Source organism: Eurosta solidaginis, chromosome 4 (genome assembly GCF_040869045.1).
Source record: "Eurosta solidaginis isolate ZX-2024a chromosome 4, ASM4086904v1, whole genome shotgun sequence".
In the NCBI taxonomy this organism is placed as follows: domain Eukaryota; kingdom Metazoa; phylum Arthropoda; class Insecta; order Diptera; family Tephritidae; genus Eurosta; species Eurosta solidaginis.
Window position 1 is genome coordinate 205,173,729 of NC_090322.1, and position 21,106 is coordinate 205,194,834.

General features: G+C 37.6%; 3 protein-coding genes across 3 annotated transcripts in view; 1 reads left to right on the top strand and 2 right to left on the bottom strand.

The window, feature by feature from the left end:
• The window catches only part of Hmt4-20 (Histone methyltransferase 4-20), a 37,138-nt gene extending 35,820 nt beyond the window's left edge, over positions 1–1,318 (bottom strand). The window contains exon 1 of the mRNA XM_067784638.1: positions 877–1,318. The gene's annotated coding sequence lies outside the window, so the exon portion shown is untranslated. The remainder of the gene's footprint in view (positions 1–876) is intronic.
• Positions 1,319–14,162: 12,844 nt separating this feature from the next.
• Positions 14,163–15,153, top strand: SkpA (SKP1-related A). The gene is made up of 2 exons (XM_067784642.1): positions 14,163–14,342; positions 14,470–15,153. The coding sequence occupies exon 2, from the start codon at positions 14,485–14,487 to the stop codon at positions 14,968–14,970; it is 486 nt and encodes a 161-aa protein (XP_067640743.1). The 5' UTR covers positions 14,163–14,342; positions 14,470–14,484; the 3' UTR covers positions 14,971–15,153.
• A 930-nt stretch (positions 15,154–16,083) lies between these two features.
• Positions 16,084–16,975, bottom strand: Roc1a (Regulator of cullins 1a). The gene is made up of 3 exons (XM_067784643.1): positions 16,723–16,975; positions 16,631–16,658; positions 16,084–16,496 (listed from the first exon to the last, which is right to left on the bottom strand). The coding sequence occupies exons 1-3, from the start codon at positions 16,798–16,800 to the stop codon at positions 16,276–16,278; spliced, it is 327 nt and encodes a 108-aa protein (XP_067640744.1). The 5' UTR covers positions 16,801–16,975; the 3' UTR covers positions 16,084–16,275.
• Positions 16,976–21,106: the final 4,131 nt, after the last annotated feature.

Sequence of the window (21,106 nt, forward strand, 5' to 3'; positions counted from 1 at the left end):
TTTGCCTAGGCAAGTGAGGCAGGGTTATCGCCTTTCCACAGTGTATGCTTAAGCTGCTAAAGAAAATCTATTACAATTGTGCTGAATGGACGTGAATATATCTAGCGTAAACATTGCAAACTTTCTTCTGCTAACCTATCCTTTTCACGGTCATTATTCATGCAATTGTTATGATGTTCACATTTTATTGATTTAATTTTTTTTTAATTTCGCACCAATTTTTATAAATTGATAAAAACTAAGCCTATTTTCATCGGGCCATGTAGTAATTAGCGGCAACTATGTATTGCCCTCGACAAAAAGGGCCAGCAAACTTTTATAATCGTTATATTATTCAGCTGCAGGTGTGAATGGAATAGAAAATGTTTCAAAATATATATACGTATGTTTGAATACGCGACTTCGCATCAGCTGTAAAAGCCGACCATAGCCACCATTGTTGCAGAATACATTTTTTACAAGCTTCCAAATGCCACCGTGTTCGAGTAATTTTTAAAGTATAATGACCTTCCCAAAGGTTTTGAACTGTCCAAATCCTTATAAATTATTTTTTTAATATAAATAACCTTTTCACGCGTTTTATTACGACGTACGTACAAATTTTCTTCCGAGATCAACTTTTTCATTCAATTGGCACTCGCTGTAATATGTGTACTCTTTGAAGACAAAGGGAATAATCACTCGTACAAATCGAATTCTTATGTATCGTACAAGTGTAAGCGAGACGTTATTGTTAACAAATAACTGGAAAAAACGACCAGCCAGCGTCAACACATTGAAGAAAATCCAAGCAAGAAAAAAAGATAAATCAACCAACCATTCTCAAGAATGAAGAAAAAATGTTTAAATCATCCTCATTTTAAACCACATATTTACCAATTTAAATGCCGCCGCTAAACGAACTTCCATAAATTTTTGGAACATGTAAATTTTATTACGTTGTATCCACTTGCTTTGCTTTTTGCCCAATTTTTCCTCGATCCTTTTTAGTTCCCAATTTTCCCCGACTACTGTCTGCCCACGAATATGTGCTAAACAGCCAGAGCTAATCCGAACAAGCCCGTAAGCACAAAGTGCATAGAAGTTTTTTCAACTTCTTTGTTTTCGATATTCTCATGCCATTATCTCTTGGAAATTTCAGTTCAATACTTTAGATTAAGATAAGCACATATATTGCAGCAAAAAAAATTATAAAAAATAAAATCACAAGTTCCCGTTCAATTCAACTTGAATAAAAAAGGAAACAGAAACCACAAAAATTCTTAACAGCGCGTCTTCGCATTCGTTGTTGTCCTCGTTCGTGGTCGCGAAAATATGCTGTCGAATGAAAATCTTCAGCAACTTCTATAGCAACGCGTCTCCACTAGCATTCGATTATTGCATGATATTTGTACAAGAAAAACTGCTGAATTCACAGTTTGTGTAAAGTAGTGTTGCCATTTTGGTGCTTTTGGAGCCAGATCTAGCCCTTTTTCTTTGCATTTAGCTCCAAAAATTCCGGTTTAGCTCCTAGTTCTTTTATTGGCCCTCTTTGGCACCAAATCTATTTCGGCAATACGTATTGTGAAATTTGTAATGTGTTTTATGTGTATCGAAGTTTTACTTTATTTGGGTTGCACCACAAATCACCTCCTCAGATTGCGCATTCACGAGTTCAAAATTGCTTCGTTCTGCGCATCTATGTCATAGTTGACTGTTTGAGCGAATGAAAGAAAGAGAGAAAAAAACAAGAGCTAAAGAAAAATGGCGTATGAATTGCCCATAAAAAACAACTGATCCAATGTTTACATGCGCAATGCGCAATCTTCTTGTGTGATTTGTGATGAGGTTGTACATTTGCTTCCAGCTTATACAACAGCATAGTGTCACCTTCTAAGAGTTTTGACCCTTTAACTTGAGATTATAATGAATTTTTGTCTTCCGTACTTTATTTTCATTATACCTTTGAAGAATATATACGAATTAAAAATGAGATAAATGTATAGACGAATTCATTGAAAGAAAGATACGTAATATATGTCGCGACTTCATAATTAAATTAGTAGAGCAATTAAGGCAACGTTTGCCGCACAATATAGAAACGCTTAGCAAAATTGATTTCTTTTCGGTTAAAAATACATGGAGAAATGTAAAACCTCAAAGGTTTTCATATTTCACAAATGAAAAAAAAAAAAAAAAAACTATAGCACTGATGAAATAACGAGATTACAAATTTAGTGGAAAAATGTCTATCTCCAAAATTGGAAAAATAAAACTTCAACATTAAGTTTATGGTTTGATGTTAAACAGTATAAAGCTGGAGACATTGGTTCTTTATCGGTAACCGTATCGGTAACCTTATAACAGCTGATTCGACCAACCTTATGAGAATCAATGCAATCTATTATTGGTGCCGCTAAGGTCGTAACCGTATCGTAGCCAACCAATTGGGTTTTGGTTTACCGTCGTAACGATAAACAGCTGATTACGTTAGGGATACGGATACAGCGATACGACATACGGCACCAATGACTCCAGCTTAATTCCAACAACTTGCCGATTTTGTGCTGCCACTAAGTAATGCTGAACCTTTTCAAACCTGAGTTTGATTAAAAGCAAATACAGAAACAAAATGAGTGTAGTTATGTTGAGTTCGCTTCTGACAATAAGAAGTGGTCTTAAACGTCTGAATAAATGCTGCCATGACTTTGAAATAAACAACTATCTCTTAAAATTAATGAAAACAAAAAAAAATATTTATGAGTGTAGCAAAAATAATAATTCATCTTCTGAGGACGAAATCATAGATTTTGAAGTCTAAGACCCTTCAAATATATCTCGTCCCCACATAAACTTGAATATCGCACACGTGTATTTTAATGGTAATTCGTACACCCGTAGGACGTTAAAAATTTAATAAAAAAATTGGAAAAAATTTTAATTAATTTTGATCGGCCAACAATTTGTCAAGTCGTATTTTTGGCGAACCCATAGCCGTGCCGTCATTCTAGTAGTGTGAAAAATACGTCTTACTTTTTAACGATACCTTACCGCCAAATGGCAAAACAAAAGTTAAAAAAGTGGTTTTATTTAATAATTTGGGAAAAATTTAAACAACGTGACATCAGTTTAAATGTTTTCCAAATTATTAAATAAATTATAAAATTAAAAAATTGCTTCAAATAAATGTTTTCATACATTTAAAAAAGCAATATGGGCAATCCCCGATTATTAAAATCATACAAAAGTGGTTTTGTTATTAAAAAATAAAAAGTGAACTATAAAAATAGTATTTATTATTACTTTTGTTAGTTTACTGTACCTTTTTTATAACTTTGTTTAAGTTTGATTTAAAATAAATGTGAAAACTTGCATTAAAAAATATACATATGCTTTTAGCTCTTTTTGCAACGGATTTAGGATTTTCATGGAGAAATTTAGCTCTTTCTAGTCCCTTTTTTTCTAGATTCTAGCCCCAAAGAAATTTTTTTTCTGACAACACTTGTGTCCAGGCATATTTTTCTTCAACGTTATGTTGTGCTGATGGCCCACAGAAGTAGAAAATTAAAGTTGTGAAAGCAACGGTAAACCGATGGTGGTATTCTTTTTTTTCTTTTAAATAAATTTAACATTTAAAATCCACAAATTATTCATTCAATATGAGAAATTTTACTTGACGAGGCCATTAGCTCATCTGGTAATGTTGTTTAAATTAATCAAATATTCTACTACATTTAAAAAATAATTTTTGAATATAGCAACCCTAAGTCGTATTTCAAAATTTGACTTAAAATAATTTAAACAATTTATATATATTTTTTGAGCGTGTTGCATTTTCCTTCACCATTTTTATTTCTGGTTTCGGCCGGTATAAACTACCGAAACCATTCAAAATAATGTCGGAGGTAATGGAGTTATCCGAAGACATTCGTAATATATTTTGCAAATACAAAGAACAACAAAAGGCCGACCTTTTTCGGACTCTAAACAATGTCAAGTGTTGTGAATGTGGTCATCAAGCGCGTATACGAAATGTGCAAAGCAAGGTCTCAGCGTAAGTACGGTGATATAGTTGATGTATTAAATAAATGATTCTAATGTTTTAGCTACCGAAAAATGACGATGTTCTATCAATTCATTTTGTCAATGCTGACAATAATGCTCCTGTTCACACTTTATGCCCTGTGGGCGGCCAGACGTTACAATCACGTTCGTTTATATGGAACTGGAGCGTGCGCTTCAACATTCTTGTGGACATATGATGACTGCACTGTGGGACATTAGTATCCACTATATTAAAATAAATAGAAAATACGTAGCAAAATAAAATGTGTACTTATCTAATTTAGGCCGACACTATATATAACGCTTTCCACATTGATTCGCTTTGACAACGTCATATGTTAACAGCGTCTTAAAGCCGGAGTCATTGGTGCCGTATGTCGTATCGCTGTATCCGTATCCATAGTGTACCTATACAAGTGTGTTCACTAAGCGATAAACGTCAAAACTACAAACAGCCTCGCTCACCTGATGGAAATCTCAGGTCTAGAGTCGCATTTTTGGTCTCAACGACAACATTTTTGACTACCATTTTTCAATCATTCGGCGCACTCGGTAATGGTGTCCATTTTGAATTCGCTGTCATTCCGAATCCAGCGAGTGCCTGTCAGAATGCTTGACAGATAAGTCAACACAATTGTACTTGTACACTATGTCCGTATCCCTAACGTAATCAGCTGTTTATCGTTACGACGGTAAACCAAAACCCAATTGGTTGGCTACGACACGGTTACGACCTTAGCGGCACCAATAATTGATTGCATTGATTCTCATAAGGTTGGTCGAATCAGATGTTATAAGCTGGAGACATTGGTGCTTTATCGGTAACCTTTTAACAGCTGATTCGACCAAACTTATGAGAATCAATGCAATCGATTATTGGTGAAGCTAAGGTCGTAACCGTATCGTAGCCAACCAATTGGGTTTTGGTTTACCGTCGTAACGATAAACAGCTGATTACGTTAGGGATACGACTACAGCGATACGACATACGGCACCAATGACTCTGGCTATAAGGTTACCGATACGGTTACCGATAAAGCACCAATGTCTCAAGCTTAATCTTTGGCTTAAGGTTCGTGCACATTATACGACGCGACATGTATCGACAAAATATTCTTTGCATGTGTTCTTAAGGTACGCGCACATTACGCTTCGCGACACGTAGCAGCAGCGGCGCCTCACAGAGCGACATATTTTGGCAATTCACATTAAGCGGCAATCGAGCGACACATTGCGGCAAAAGTTTGTGTTTATTTTTGTTTGCAAAATGGACGACACAGTTTTTGTAGATGTAATTATTTCATCTTTGTGCGAAGAAGAGGAAAGGAAAAGAAAAAGGTCTTGGCTATGGGTCCAAGACATCTCACCCTCAAGATATGAGGAAGGGGAGTTCCACACTCCTTTGCACAGATTGAAAAAAGATGATGCAAAATTCTTTGCATATATTCATATGAGGCAATTCACACCTAGCGGCAGCAGCACTGCGCGACCCTTCCCAACGCGGATTTTTTGCCTAGTTGATCAAATTTGCCGCGCTGTGCCGGGTCGCGCAGTGCTGCTGACGCTAGGTGTGAATTGCCTCATAAGAATACATGCAAAGAATATTTTGTAGTGCAGCGCAGTGCTGCGTAGTGCATCCTAATGTTGCCTTACCTTTATGGAGCTATGCACATCTAGCGACAGTCTTACGACACGACACGACCGAGTTAACTAGGCAAAAATGCCGCAAATATTTTGCCGGAACGTGTCGCTACATGTCGCGTCGTATAATGTGCATGAGCTTTAATCTACAATCGTCAATAGATAATCTACGCGTTTACATAAGTTTCATCCCTGGGAACTATATTATTTTCTGTAAAAATTTCACGTTTCTCTTTTATTGTGTGCTTCCACTTAAGAGGTTACAAGCTAGAGGTAGAACTTTTTCTACGAAAAAAATCCGCATCTCTAAAATTTGTTCATATTACCAATTATCGATAAGAAAAATTTTTATGGGAAATCTATTTATATAATTAACGATTAGGAGTTAAGTACGAAAATGACTGACGAAAAGACATAAGGGCTAATTAATGGTACTTATAACCATATCACCATAACCAGATAAAACAGATCATCGAACCTACCTTATGGAAATCAATGTAATCGATTAATGGTGACATACCATAACGCTAACGGCACAACCATACCATAGCCAACATATTGTTTTTTTGGTTTCTCGCCATATCCATAACCTAAAAATATTTGAGTTGGCGAATTTAATAACTTTTTGTAGATTTTGTTCAATGTTTTGGATATGTTATGACTAAGAGACTTATTTTTTGTGGAATATGTTTGTAATTTTTTGCGTTTACTTCATTTTTATGAAATTTTCACGATTTTTATATAAAGGCATCATTAAAGCCAAATTAAACTTCCTTAACCCTAACGCCATAGTCGTAACCACACCCGCATCCATAACCATCTCCAATGTGATTGATTAAGGGTGCCTTAACCTATAAATCGTGAAAATTTCATAAAAGTGAAGAAAACGCAAACAATTACAAACATATTCTACAAAAAATAAGTATCTTAGGCAAAACGTATCCAAAACAATGAATAAAATCTACACAAAGTTATTAAATTCACCATCTCAAATATTTTAAGGTTATGGATATGGCGTTAGCGTTATGGTATGGCACCATTAATCGATTACATTGATTTCCATAAGGTAGGTTCGATCAGCTGTTTTATCTGGTTATGATTTTATGGTTATAAGTCACCATTAATCGGGCCTTTAATCGATCACATCGGAGATGGTTATGGATATGGGTATGGTTACGACTATGGCGTTAGGGTTAAGGAAGTTTAATTATTGTTTAACTTTTAATAAGATGCTGAAAAGCATTGTAAAATTTACCATGTAGCGCAACTAACAACTGATCGCTCAAAATTAGCACACACACACACAAACATCACTAATGGCCATATTAAGGAAATATTTAGGGAAATTCAAGTAAAATTTTTAAAGACATACAATTTTATAATTTTGAATATATAGCATCTAGGACACCTTAATTGATGTAATTGGAAAAAAATGTTAGCTTATACTCAAGTATTTAATTTTTTTTTTTAAATTTATCGTTAATATTGATACAATGATTGAAGGTATATTGATCCAATGCTACTCTGCTCTTCCTACTGTTTTTCATTCCACTCCATTCGAGTGTCCTCTTTCACTGAATTCGAGTGCCTTCCACTCTATTCGCAACATAACCTCAATTTAAGCTGCCAAACTATATAGTAAACAATGCTGAAAAGGCAGTATTTTGAGTCAGCCCGGGTGATCTCGTTTTAACCAGGGACGGAAAATAATTATTATATTTTTTCGGAGACAAAATGTCTTGGTCAAAAATTTGTCCTATGTGAAAATATTTGAGTTCCCAGGTATCCCTATAGCAATATCATGTCGAATCATGCATCATTTTTTTATCGAACATTTTCCATAAAAGTCCACATATAAAAGTAAAATCTGTATTTTTATTTTTTGAGTCCGATAGAACTAGTTAAACTGGGACTTTTAAAAATAAAAGTCCGGAAATAAAAATTAAATGCGGACTTTTATTTTTTAATGCCGAAATAAAAGTCCGGCTTGATAACTAAGAAACGGCTTATCCGTATGAGGTGGGTTTTGTCGAAGGCTGAGGTAGCACTCAGTCAATCCAGGGTCAAGTTAAGGTCCCACAAACCCCCACTTAATAAGAACACAGTTGTTATGTGTTAAAGACGAATACACGCACACACACACGGCTTGACGGTTAGTGAAGGCAGCAGCTTTCCGTGCAAAGATGGCGGGGGAGAGAGGCGAACGGCGGCTAACGGTAGTTGTAATAGCAGAGGGGTCGGTGCGGCGGTCGAACGGCGGGATCAGCACGGCGGCCGGACGGCGGACAGTGTTAGCGGGCAGATTGGTACAGCGGTATGCAGTGGCGGGATTAGCACGGCCGCTGGACGGCGGACAGTGTTAGCGGGCAGATTGGTACAGCGGTATGCAGTGGCGGGATTAGCACGGCGGCTGGACGGCGGACAGTATTAGCGGACGGATGGATGTAGTGGTATGGACGCAGTGACGGTACCAGCGAGCTGGTTGGACGGTGGTGAGGTATCAGCGGCTAACGGTCGCCGTAGTAGCGGCGCAACGGCGGTAGGATAGCAGGCGGGCAACGGTCGTCGGAGCAGCGGCGCAACGGCGGTAGTATAGCGACGGCAACAACAGGGCGACGGAGCGCGTACTAGTGGCCAAGGCGAGGTGGCGGTGCAAACGTTCTACTTGGTTACCTTGTCGGGGGGGGGGGGGGGGGGTTACCAGTAGCGGCGGTTGCGGGTGGCGGTTTCCCGTGATGACGCTGTCCCAGTGGCGGTGGCGGGGGACCTGCGAGGAATGAATAAGAGTTCTGGTTAATGCCGGTCCGCCAGCTGGACACCACCGCCTCAATGCCTGCACGAATGCAGGGCTGGACGCGGAGTTGTACCAGCAGGAATTCCGAAGGCCGATCCATGGGCTGAGAGGAAGTGCACCTTACGCGCAGCGGTAGCCCCTTTAGCTGCTGGACCGGTCGACGGCCGGGCCGGGGCAGAGGGGAAAGGGCCGGATGGTCATAAGGCGGCTAGCCCCTCCCACCTAGCTGGGACACGGGCGAGAAAACCATAAAGGCGACGACCCGTTGTCCCGCAAGCAAGGGGTGACCAGTGCCGTGGCGGCACCCCCTTTCCCTCTGGAGGTGGGATTGGCTTGTTCGCTGGACATCGCTCACCCCGTGGTTGCACACTAAGGTAAGGTGCCGGGGGGCGGTGCACCAGTTTTGTCCTTGCCGGTTCGTAGGCTGCGACGAGAAACTGGGGCCCGAAGGCACCACGCTACGCAGCTGCCGAACCGGGTCGGCTGGAGCCTTAGATGAGAGGAAGGGGCGGGGTAGCCCTAAGGCGGCGGGCCCCCCTTACTTAGCTGGGACACGGGCGAGAAAACCATAAAGGCGACGACCCGTTGTCCCCGCAAGCAAGAGGTGACCAGTGCCAAGGCAGCACCCCTTCAACTCAGCTAGTCAGGAGGAGTGACTGGGTTGCTTAATAAAGCAACCACTTCCTCTCATTGTAAATTTTACCAAGTAGCGCAACTAACAGCTGATCGGTGAAAATTCGCACATTCACACGCACAGTTCTCGACTCGGTTTCAAAAAAAAACTTTTGATTATTTTGTTCAAATTTTAAAGTGAAATAATCCTTATAAATTTATGTATACAGAATATATGTGGCGTTTTTGTTGTTATTAAAACAATAGTTTTATTTATATTAAAGCTTTCATCATTTTTTTTTTAGCTTTGAAAAAACTCCGAACACCATTCCTTCATTATATGACATTCGACTGCCTAGTCCACTGCCTTCCACTCTATTCGCAACATAACCTCTACTTAAGCTGCCAAACTATATAGTAAACAATGCTTCCTCTGACTAACCTGCGAGGAATGAAGTGACAACAGCCAATTCATTCTCTTTTATACTGCTTCTGTTATGATGCGAGTGAGAAATGAATTGCTAATTGGGTACTTCAGTTTGCCATTTACTGTGAGTTGGCGTACCGTGTGCATATTATTGTTATCGCCAAATGCTATTCGCATGCATTGGTATGTAGCTGCTGATGTTGGCTACCTGTTAAGGTATGCGCACATTACGCTGCGCGACACGTAGCAGCAGCGGCGCCTCACAGAGCGACATATTTTGGCAATTCATATTAAGCGGCACTCGAGCGACACATTGCGGCAAAAGTTTGTGTTTATTTGTGTTTGCAAAATGGACGACGCAGTTTTTGAAGCTGTAATTTGTTATGGAATCGCATTTACAGTGGAAGCAGTAAGGAAGGCGGTCGGCATGATGTGTTGGTGCACAGTGGCTAGTCATTGTCGGCTGGGGCGGGTCCTTGCCAACCTTACTGTTCCTGCGCCATAAACAGAAAAAAAGTTCCTATCATGCCTATTAAAACTAGCTGTCAAAAAGCGCAGAGACGACTCAAAACGCTTATAATTCAAAATAAAACAACATCCGCCCGAACCGGATGCCACGGACAGACCGTTAACATTCAAAAAAATTCAAATTCAAAAAAAAAACTCAAAAAAATCTAACGCAAAAAAAAATTTACCGAACCGGACATGGCTGGTTACTAACTCTGAAAATCAAAAAAAAAAAATACTGAAAATAAATACAAAAGGGTATAAACAAAAAGGGCCGAATATAACTTGGGGGCGCCGCGGGTGTTGTTGCGACGCCCGGTGCTTATACCCACCCTCAAAATCCATGGCCACCGACGCACCTAATCTTTCGGTGGCCCCTTACCTGATCACCCTACGTGCTTTCTAAATAAATGGCGACGCCAGCATTCCCATATTATTAACAACTTTTATTCAAAATTCATTATTACTACTAACATAGCTTTCTGTTTTTTTTTCTTCTTACTGCAAGGTTTTTTGAATATATTTAAGCTTATAAATAATTTAAAAAAAAAATAGCAATCTAAAAGGCGTGCCTAATTAAAGAGGAACTCTATTCCTTTTGTAAGTTTTAGAAAAATTTATTGTGAGCCGCGTTTTGCGACGGTTCATTGAAAATTATAATAATAATCGGTTAGTTTTATAATCTAATATACTATATATGTAATAAAAAAATCTTTTTTTTTTTTTTCAGAAATTTGGATAAATGCCCTTTTTTTTCTTTTTTTTCACAAACCTATCTTAGGGCTGTACAGTTTGGATTAATTGGGGCCCCCTTACAAAATTAATAGTTGTTGTATTAAACTTTGAGTTTAGCTGAACATCAATTTGGTATTACACATAGTATAATGACACTAATATGTACTATGCACTAAGAAATTAGTTATAAACGCAACTAGGACTAAACTTGGGGTAAATCCTACCCCTCAAAAAGTATTGTTTCACAAGCTCAAGTAAAACGTAAGCTTTTAGATTCATGGAAAAATTACCGGAGTCATTCACCTGTTCAGGTAAAACATGAACCTTTTAAACTTATAGTACATTTAATGAGATTGTTTTACTTGTTCAGTTGAAACGTTAACTACTTTACATGTAACAGTCAGGGTTGGTATTGTTCTGGTTTCGTGCAACTCAGTCACCAAAAAAAAATGTATGCAAAAAAAAGTTTTGTTTTGATAATGCAAGCTAACCCGCATTAATTGTTATTTGCGTCTCTTAATATAGAGTTAATGCATTTTAACTGATAATGCAACTGAACTTGAATTACCAGTAAAACTTTATTCCTTACCGAAACAATATCAACACTTTTGCTCACTACAAAATCATATTCGCCACGATGGCATCAATTAAAAAAAATGTAATAGTAAAATTCTACCATAACGCAAAGCAAATTTTAATAACTGAAACACTTTTTCTTTTGTTTCACAGGCAGTATACATTGCACACCTATGACCATTAAAATATGCTTTGTTTTTTGTTGGTTAAAATTTTTTTTCAGTATGCAACAATTTTGAACGTACAACAAGAATTGCTTTTTTTTTTTCTTTTTAACTTTTCATTTCCTCCGGTCATTGTGCATATTGCATTAGTATTCACATTTGCTTTGATTCTACACTAGGGTGATAGCCCTAAATTCGAGTATGTTGGTACATTAACATTACATAATGTTGCGGAGTCAAAATTATAATTTTAAAGGATAGGGTTAAGGCTACAAATACATCACTTTAGTTCAGTAGTGGACCGAACTCACCGCTTTAACCGCTGATGTTCGTTATCGCAATTGGAGTGCCTGCAGGCCTATATTCGCTGCCCTGTGGTCGTCATTGCAGCTGGTTTATTGTAGCCCATCTGGTCGTAGCTGATACGGGTTGCGCTAGTAGTGATGTTGCCGGTATGGACGCAGCCAATAAGGATGCGCTAGTAGTATTTTTGCCGGTATGGACGCAGCCAATAAGGATGCGCTAGTAGTATTATTGCCGGTAGGAACGCAGCTAATAAAGATGTGGCTAGTATTTGGGTCGGTGGTACCGCCTGCTGTTGGGGTTACCGTTAGTGGCCGTAAGCCTATGTACGTGGCCCCGCTACGTGCGTTGCAACTGGTGTGGCGGTACGTCTGATGGTTGTTGTCTCGTGGTTGGCGCTTATGAAGAAGTTGAGGGAGGTACTACCGATGGTGATGCCCGTGGTAATAGTAGGCCCCGTTGGTGGTGGTTGGCGCTGCGGTCCGAGGTAACTAAATGACCCGGGTGGCGATAGAGCTTCGTGCTGGCCTTTACGCCGGAGGTAGTGTCCTCATTCGGTTAAGATTTATTACCACCCAATTTTTTTACATTTGCTGCGCTGCATACAATTGCCACTAGAACATGCCTAATGTTTGAGAGGTTAAATGCAAATCTAATTCTGGCGTTGTTTCATTGATGGGAAAATGTTCACGTTGTGAGTTCCAATAATCATTTATAAATACAATGGGTAAATACGTTTTACCACCATCATCTTTTTGGTGTCTATTTGGCCGGAAACTCGTGCGATTTTCTCGATTTTTATTTCTTACCAAAATTTTTTATTTTCGTGTGTATGCAGCCGGAAACTCAATGCCTTTCTTCCGCTAGTGATGGCCGGTCTGTCTTTTTCTTGTTTTTCGATATCTTTTTATCGCAACTTTCGCCACATCGCTAGGTGTGTTCGCGTGAACACGCTCCCAAGTGGATCGGTCTGCTGCCGTAGACCGTAGCAGCAGACCGTAACAAATTATTTCATTTTTGTGCGAAGAAGAGGAAAGGAAAAGAAAAAGGTCGTGGCTATGGGTCCAAGACATCTCATCCTCAAGATATGAGGAAGGGCAGTTCCACACTCTTTTGCCCAGATTGAAAAAAGATGGTGCAAAATTCTTTGCATGTATACTTATGAGGCAATTCACACCTAGCGGCAGCAGCACTGCGCGACACTTCCCAACGTGGATTTTTTGCCTAGTTGATCAAATCTGCCGCGCTGTGCCGGGTCGCGCAGTGCTGCTGACGCTAGGTGTGAATTGCCTCATAAGAATACATACATGCAAAGAATATTTTGTAGTGCAGTGCAGTGCTGCGTAGTGCAGCCTAATGTGGCCTTACCTTTAATGAACTATGTATGTATACTCTCAGGCGTAGATGAAAAAGGGTTAGAGTGGGGTTCTCAGGCGTAGGAGAAAGTGGGGGCACACTATTAACGCTACGTTACATCCGAATTAATTTTTTTTTTTTTATTTCCGGACTTTCATTTTTAAAAGTTCGAGTTTAACTAGTTCTATCGGACACAAAAAATAAAAATCCGAAAATAATTTTTATCTTGATCCAAATATATTTAAAGTCCAAAATTAATAGTTTTGTGAGGAATTATTTTATAAAAGGAATAATAGTTACAGCCCCTGGATTTAAGCGGGAGTCATTGGTGCCGTATGTCATATCGCTGTAGTCGTATCCCTAACGTAATAAGCTGTTTATCGTTACGACGGTAACCAAATCCAATTGGTTGGCTACGATACGGTTACGACGTTAGCGGCATCAACAATCGATTGCATTGATTCCCATAAAGTTGGTCGAGTCGAAGCTTTAAGCTGCAGATGGTGCTTTATCGGTAACCGTATCGGTAACCTTATAACAGCTGATTCGACCAACCTTATGAGAATCAATTCAATCGATTATTGGTGCCGCTAAGTTCGTAACCGTATCGTAGCCAACTATAAACTGGAGTCATTGGTGCCGTATGTCATATCGCTGTATCCGTATCCCTAACGTAATCAGCTGTTTATCGTTATGACGGTAAACCAAAACCCAATTGGTTGGCTACGATACGGTTACGACCTTAGCGGCACCAATAATCGATTGCATTGATTCTCATAAGGTTGGTCGAATCAGCTGTTAAAAGGTTACCGATACGGTTACCGATAAAGCACCAATGTCTCCAGCTATAGTTGGTTTTTGGTTTACCGTCGTAACGATAAACAGCTTATTACGTTAGGGATACGACTACAGCGATACGACAAACGGCACCATTGACTACAGCTTTAACAACAGAACAGTCAACTTGAAAAAATCAACCCTGTTGCTGCCATTCCTTGCGACCCTGTTATTGCTTCTACCGTAGAAATATTTTGAGCAGTAGTCACAGAAAATTCCTTTGTAAAAATTGCAGAAAATTTGTAGAAATCTAACGAAGTATAAACTTTCGAGAAGGATAACAAAATCGTTATCAAAGTGATATTTCCAACTAGCAAAGTTAGCGTATTGCAATTTGTGAGCAAGTGTAAGTAGATCAGCTAGCAATTTGAGGCTGTTGCCATTTCCTTAATTTGTGCAATCACACTTGAACAAACATATATGCGCATTTTCACATTTCTTTATTCCACTTGGCTGCCTTTTTTCGATTACAGAAATATCAAATCAAAATGCCCATAACATTGCAATCATCCGACGATGAAAAATTCGAAACTGACGTGCAAATAGCAAAATGTTCAGGCACTATAAAGACCATGTTGGAGGATTGTGGTATGGATGAGAGTGAAAATGCTACTGTACCATTGCCCAATGTCAATTCAGCCATACTACGTAAAGTGCTTACCTGGGCAACTTATCACAAAGATGATCCACAACCAACCGAGGATGATGAAAATAAGGAAAAGCGTACAGATGATATATCATCGTGGGATGCCGATTTCCTTAAGGTTGATCAGGGTACATTATTCGAATTAATCTTAGCCGCAAATTATTTGGATATAAAAGGATTACTTGATGTCACTTGCAAAACTGTTGCAAATATGATTAAAGGCAAAACACCAGAGGAGATACGCAAAACATTTAATATTAAAAACGATTTTACACCAGCTGAAGAAGAACAAGTGCGTAAAGAGAACGAGTGGTGTGAGGAAAAATAAAGCGACAAAACTTGGTGCAAAAAAAAAAAAAAATAAAAGTATAATACCTAGGCATTTTAATGTTTTTAGCAAACACTCTTGATTTTATATATTTAATTACACTATACCCGATAATACGTTATGCAACAGAAATAAAAATTAATATGTAATTTTAATAAAAACTTAATGGCTTGAAAACATGTATATTGATGAAATTTTGCGAATTAGCATTACAGAATTAATTAAATTCTGCGTATGATTGCTATTGTCAGGCAATGTTATACGTTTATCATTTTCTCCCTTTTAAACACAGTTGTTGCAATGTGCTTATGTGTTTCAGTTTAATTAATGTCCAGCACGCTGCTATTCTATTGGGGAGTCGAACATACCATCGTCCATATGTTTTCAAAAATTCCATCTGCCATTTCTGATAATACAGGTTCCTACAGCAGGCGCCTATAGTATCAAGGTGCTTGTCCCGGGTTTACCGCATTTATATCCCAATAAATTAAAAAACAAACACGCTTCTCAAGGGCTGTCATCTAAGCGGAACCCCGACATCGAAGTCTTATGTTAATACCGCTCAAAATAATGTCGAACATGGACTTGGTCGTACACTCAATCACTGCCCTTGTAGTGGAAGGAAAATTTCGTTTATTTCTAAATTATAACTAATGCAAATGTTTACGTTTGCTAAATTTTACTTAAATTCCATATTTGGTTGCCATTGTAAAATCAATGTATGTTCGCTTTTTGTGCTGCGGCGGTGGTGATACTACGAATATGTCCTATTATACGTCCTGCTTCTAAGATGGATCTATTTTCTCCTCCTTTAAACCTTTACCTGAGTTTGATTTTCAGAAATCCAGATTAGTTTATTAACGCTTTCGTTCCACATGTAGTATTAGGTTGTCTCTGTCCCGAATGAAATTTTTGATTGTATAAAATTCCGGAACTAAAATTATTTTCATATTCACCAGAAAGTTACTTTTATTTTGTTTTTCTTATGGTATTTTCTTGTTTTGTTACGTTTTTGTTGCTGGTGTGGCTTATTTTGTGAATAATTTATCAACGTATCTTCGAGACGAATAAGAAAATTCCGGACGAAAAGCCACTTCCTTAGTATTAAGAACATTTTTTTTTCTTTGTATACAAATATGTTTATTTAGCAATGTCGACCTACTTGGCTTAAGTTAAAATACAGTTTTAAATGAAAAACTATGACAATTAGCAGCTGAAGTTTGCAATCTTCACACGCACGCATATATATTATTCAACGAATTATCGCCCCTTCAGATTTTCTGACGTATAAATAATATATGTAGTTTAGTGACCATATTTTTGAAACTCCCATTCTCTGTTGTCCAATGGACAAACCTGTCGTGTCTTTAGCCAACGCGAAATGCAATGAAAATGAAAAGCATGGTTGCAAACACCCCAAGCAACAGTGCATTCCTCGCTAGTAGCAGATGCCTGGTTGGCCTGGCATTCGATGCATAAATCCATAATGTGATTGCGACAAATGGCACAATTGTCAACAACAATGTCTGATGGAAGAAAAAACCAAAAACACTTTACATTACTTAAATTTGCAGAATTATGTGAGACTGTTTTGTGTTTGTAGAAATTGTCTTTTCAAGGTTATGTTTTTCTACCGAGTGCTGGATAGCATTTCACTTACCCCAAGCCCACAGTGCTACGGCATTCCACTATAAACCAAATACGTCATTTATTGTTTAAAAACATTCATATTTCCTGATAAGTTATACTTGCTTTCTTTACATCGAAACGCTTTTTCTCTCCTTTGCTGCTTGATGTTGGCACCTCAAAATCTTCCTCATCCACTTCCATAGTGCCTTGTCCCGTCGTTTTGGCGGTAAAAAATTTAACGAGCAACGCGCTTTTGCAGGATAAAACTGCAAATATTAAATTAGGTTTTAATTTCTAACCAACCTCCAAAAATTAAAAATTTTCCAGCAGCCAATTCAACACAACGATAAGACGTCAAATTTTTGCTTGAACGATGACTGTTCGATTATGACAGTGTTGCTGCATTAACTTTATCTACTGATTGTGGTACTAAAATGCTTGACAATGGGTATGTCTGGTGTCGAAAAAGGAATCGATACAGAAACTTTGCGGCATCAGGTGGAAATGGTGTTCTGTTAGCCGCGTTTTAATTCACACGTTATACATCCACATTTAAGACTAAAATAAAACGCTCATCGACAATTGTTCATAGCAGTGTATGCAGAAATAGTGGAGACACAAACCTTTTCTCTCATATGTTATTACGCATGCCAAAATTGAGAGTGCATTATAGTTGAGACACACAGTTTTTATACTCAGCTGAGCAGAGCTCACAGAGTATATTAATTTCCTTCGCATAACGGTACCCCGTAACGGCATAAACTAATTGAGATAGATATAGACTTCTATATATTTAAATGATCTGGGCGAAAAAAGAAATTCATTTAGCCATGTCCGTCCGTCCGTAAACACGATAACTTGAGTAAATTTTGAGGTATCTTTATGCAATTTGGTATGTAAGTTCCTGGGCACTCATCTCAGATCGCTAATTAACATGAACGAAATCGGACTATAACCACACCCACTTTTTTGTTACCGAAAATTTCGAAAAACACAAAAAGTGCGATAATTCATTACCAAAGACGAATAAAGCCATGGAACTGGGTAAGTGGGTCGACCTTATGACGCAGAATAGGAAATTAGTAAAATTTTGGACAATGGGTGTGGCACCACCCACTTTTAAAAGAAGGCAATTTAAAAGTTTTGCAAGCTGTAGTTTGGCAGTTGTTGAATATATCATGATGAAATTTGGCAGGGACGTTTTAAAAGTAAAATTTTAACAAAAAATTTAATATCTTTACAGTATATAAGTAAATTATGTCAACATTCAACTTCAGTAATGATATTGTGCAACAAAATACAATAATAAAAGAAATTTTCAAAATGGGCGTGGCTCCGCCCCTTTTCACTAAATTTGTCTAGAATACTTTTAATACCATAAGTCGAACAAAAATTTACCAATCCTTGTGAAATTTGGTAAGGGTATCGCTTCTATGACGATAACTGTTTTCGGTGAAAATGGGCGAAATCGGTTGAACCACGCCCAGTTTTTATACAAAGTCAACCGTCTGTCGTTCCGATCGGCCGTTAACATGATAACTTGAGCAAAAATCGATATATCTTTACAAAACTTATTTCACGTACTTATCTGCACTCACTTGATCTTGGTATTAAAAATGGGTGTAATCCGTCTATGACCACGCCCACTTTTTCGATATTGAAAATTTCGAAAAATGAAAAAAATGCCATAATTCTATACCAAATACGAAAAAAGGGATGAAATATGGTGATTGGATTGGTTTTTTGACGCAATTTATAACTTTAGAAAAAACTTTGTAAAATTACCATATTTCGTAGAAGAAAATGAAAAAGTTCTGCAGGGCGAAATCAAAAGCCCTTGGAATCAGGACAGGAATACTGTTCGTGGTATTACATATATAAATAAATTAGAGGTACCCGACAGATAATGTTCTGGGTCACCCTGGTCCACATTTTGGTCGATATCTCGAAAACGCCTTCACATATACAACTAAGGGCCACTCCCTTTTAAAACCCTCATTAATATCTTTCATTTCATAACCATATTGTTCAAACACATTCTAGTCACACCTGATCCACTATTATGGCGATATCTCGAAGAGGCATCCACCTATAGAACATGATGATATTCCCTTATTTGACAAAGGATGAAGGAAAATCGCTCCAAAAAACGTCATCCTTGGTCTACAATTTGGTCGATATTTCCCAAACGTATGTGATATGGAATTAAAAACCATGTACGAAAACAACGCAGCTAAGCTCTCAGCTGAGTATGTAATGTTCGGTTACACCCGAACTTAGACTTCCTTACTTGCTAGTACTAATTTTCTGCCCAACAATTTCCTAAGTGTATATAAAGTTATTCACTTAGCAGTCCATTTAAAGTTTAAATGCATATGCAATCCCATAAAGGTTGGAAAGTAGTCTCGACATGTTGGTCCGAAATTATCAAAAAGCAATCCGGAAATCGAACTGAAATGATCCCGGAATACCATCAAAATCATTGTGTACAATTGTACATTGTGTACTTGTCCACAATGAAATACAAACATTTAAACTGTGTTTCAATTTTTTAAACTGCCTCGAGCTCATCAAAATTTAATAAATTATCCACAATGTTCAAAATGATCCGAATTGATACTGAAATTAATATTTTAATATTTTAATTCACGGAAATCAGTGCTGAAATATTATAAAGATAGTCAGAAAATACATAGTTCCGCATTGATCTTGAAATTATTCCGAAAATAATCCAGAAAATAAAGGTGATCCCTAAAGTAATTTCGATATGATGCAGAAAATAGTTCCGGTATGATTTTGTGATATTCTAACAATAGCCTCCAAGTGGTTCCGAAATTATTCAAAAATTATATCAAAATAGTCTCGAAATAATCATAAAAAGTCCTAAGATAGGTAGTCTTGCATTGATATCAAAATAGTGCCGAAAATATTCCAAAGTTATCCGAAAACCATCTCGAAAACATCTAAAGGGTATCCCGAAATATGTATTTCGAAAATAGTTCCGAAATCGATCTCCAAACGAATTCCGAAGATTGTCTCGAATTGTTCTGGAAATAGTGCCGAAACGATCCAAAAATCAACATTTTTCGATAAACCTCATAGTGCAGCGATAGAAGCAGAGGAAAGGGAAGCCCTTGATGGAGGGAATGAATGATGAGATTTCTTGAATATGGCCGAAAGAACTTAGATGGTTGAGCGCCTTGAGAATAAGATCAAGTAATTTCTTTAACTAGTCAGTTAGGTTAGGTTGGGTGGCAGCTGTCCAGTTAAAGGACAGCTCACTTGGACATTTTTTTGGTCCGTTGTGTTATCGCATACTCTAATGGTGGAACTGGTTTTTAGGTATTTAGCGAAAAGCTGCATGGCAATGAAAAGCTACAAAACAGGCACATATCCATTAGACTGGGTCAAAAAAAAAAAAAGTTGGTAATATCCCCCCTAAATTTAAAGATTATGTTGAGAGAATTTCAGAAAAATTAAAAAAAAATTTTTGATCCTTCGAAATACAGCCGAAAAGGTTTTTTCGTTGTAACTTGGTTATTTAACGTCCGATTTTTAAAATTGATATGTCATTATTTTGGCGTTGAGAAGCTTAAAATTTCCGTTTAATGTCCTTTTAAGCTATGAAGTCGTTTTCACATGATTAGGTCTGCTAACAAAGTTGTACCCCCCTAATGTATACTTTTTCCTTACCAAACGAAAGTACTTAAAAATTCAAGAAAATATTGCTTTAAAACCATATTACTAAAATAATAAACAAAGAAGTTATATCACTTTCAATATTTATTGCAACTGTTATTTTACTTGATTCGTATTATACTTAGACCTGAAACTCATGATATTTTTGGAGGAAAAATTATTATTAGGGTTTGCATTGAAAAGTTAATAAAGATATGCCAAATATCATGAATAGGGGAAGTCAAAGTAAATAAGTGAGTCAAACCTGTTTGCTCGTATTTACAATAATAACACTATGCGGCAAAACAAACTTTTTTTCTGGGTATTGGACAAAGCGCACTTTTTTGTAGAGATTGAGGCTTAAGTAAATAAAGTACTATCTCCGTTTTTCGAACTTAGCCTCCAAAAAATAGATATCTGCTTAAGAAGTTCGAAATTCTACATTTCGAAATTATCTTTTTTTTTTGTTAACGCATTCAGCAAATTGAAAAAGTAAAAATGTGGTCGTGGTCCGCTCTTTTCCCTTACTTGAAGGGCTGAATTCTTTTTTTGAGAAATTTGGTATAACAGCTGTACGAGGTGAAAAGTCAGACTCTGACTTCTGAATACAGTCAGACTCTGACTTCTGGCCTTCCACCTCGTATACAAGCTGTTATACTAAATTTCTCAAAAAAAGAACTTAGCCCTTCAAATAAGGGAAAAGAGCGGACCACGCCCACATTTTTACTTTTTCAATTTGCTGAACGCGTTAACAAAAAAAAAAATAAAATTTCGAAATGAAGAATTTCGAAATTCGAAAGTCGATAAGTTTTTTTTTGAGCTTAAGTTC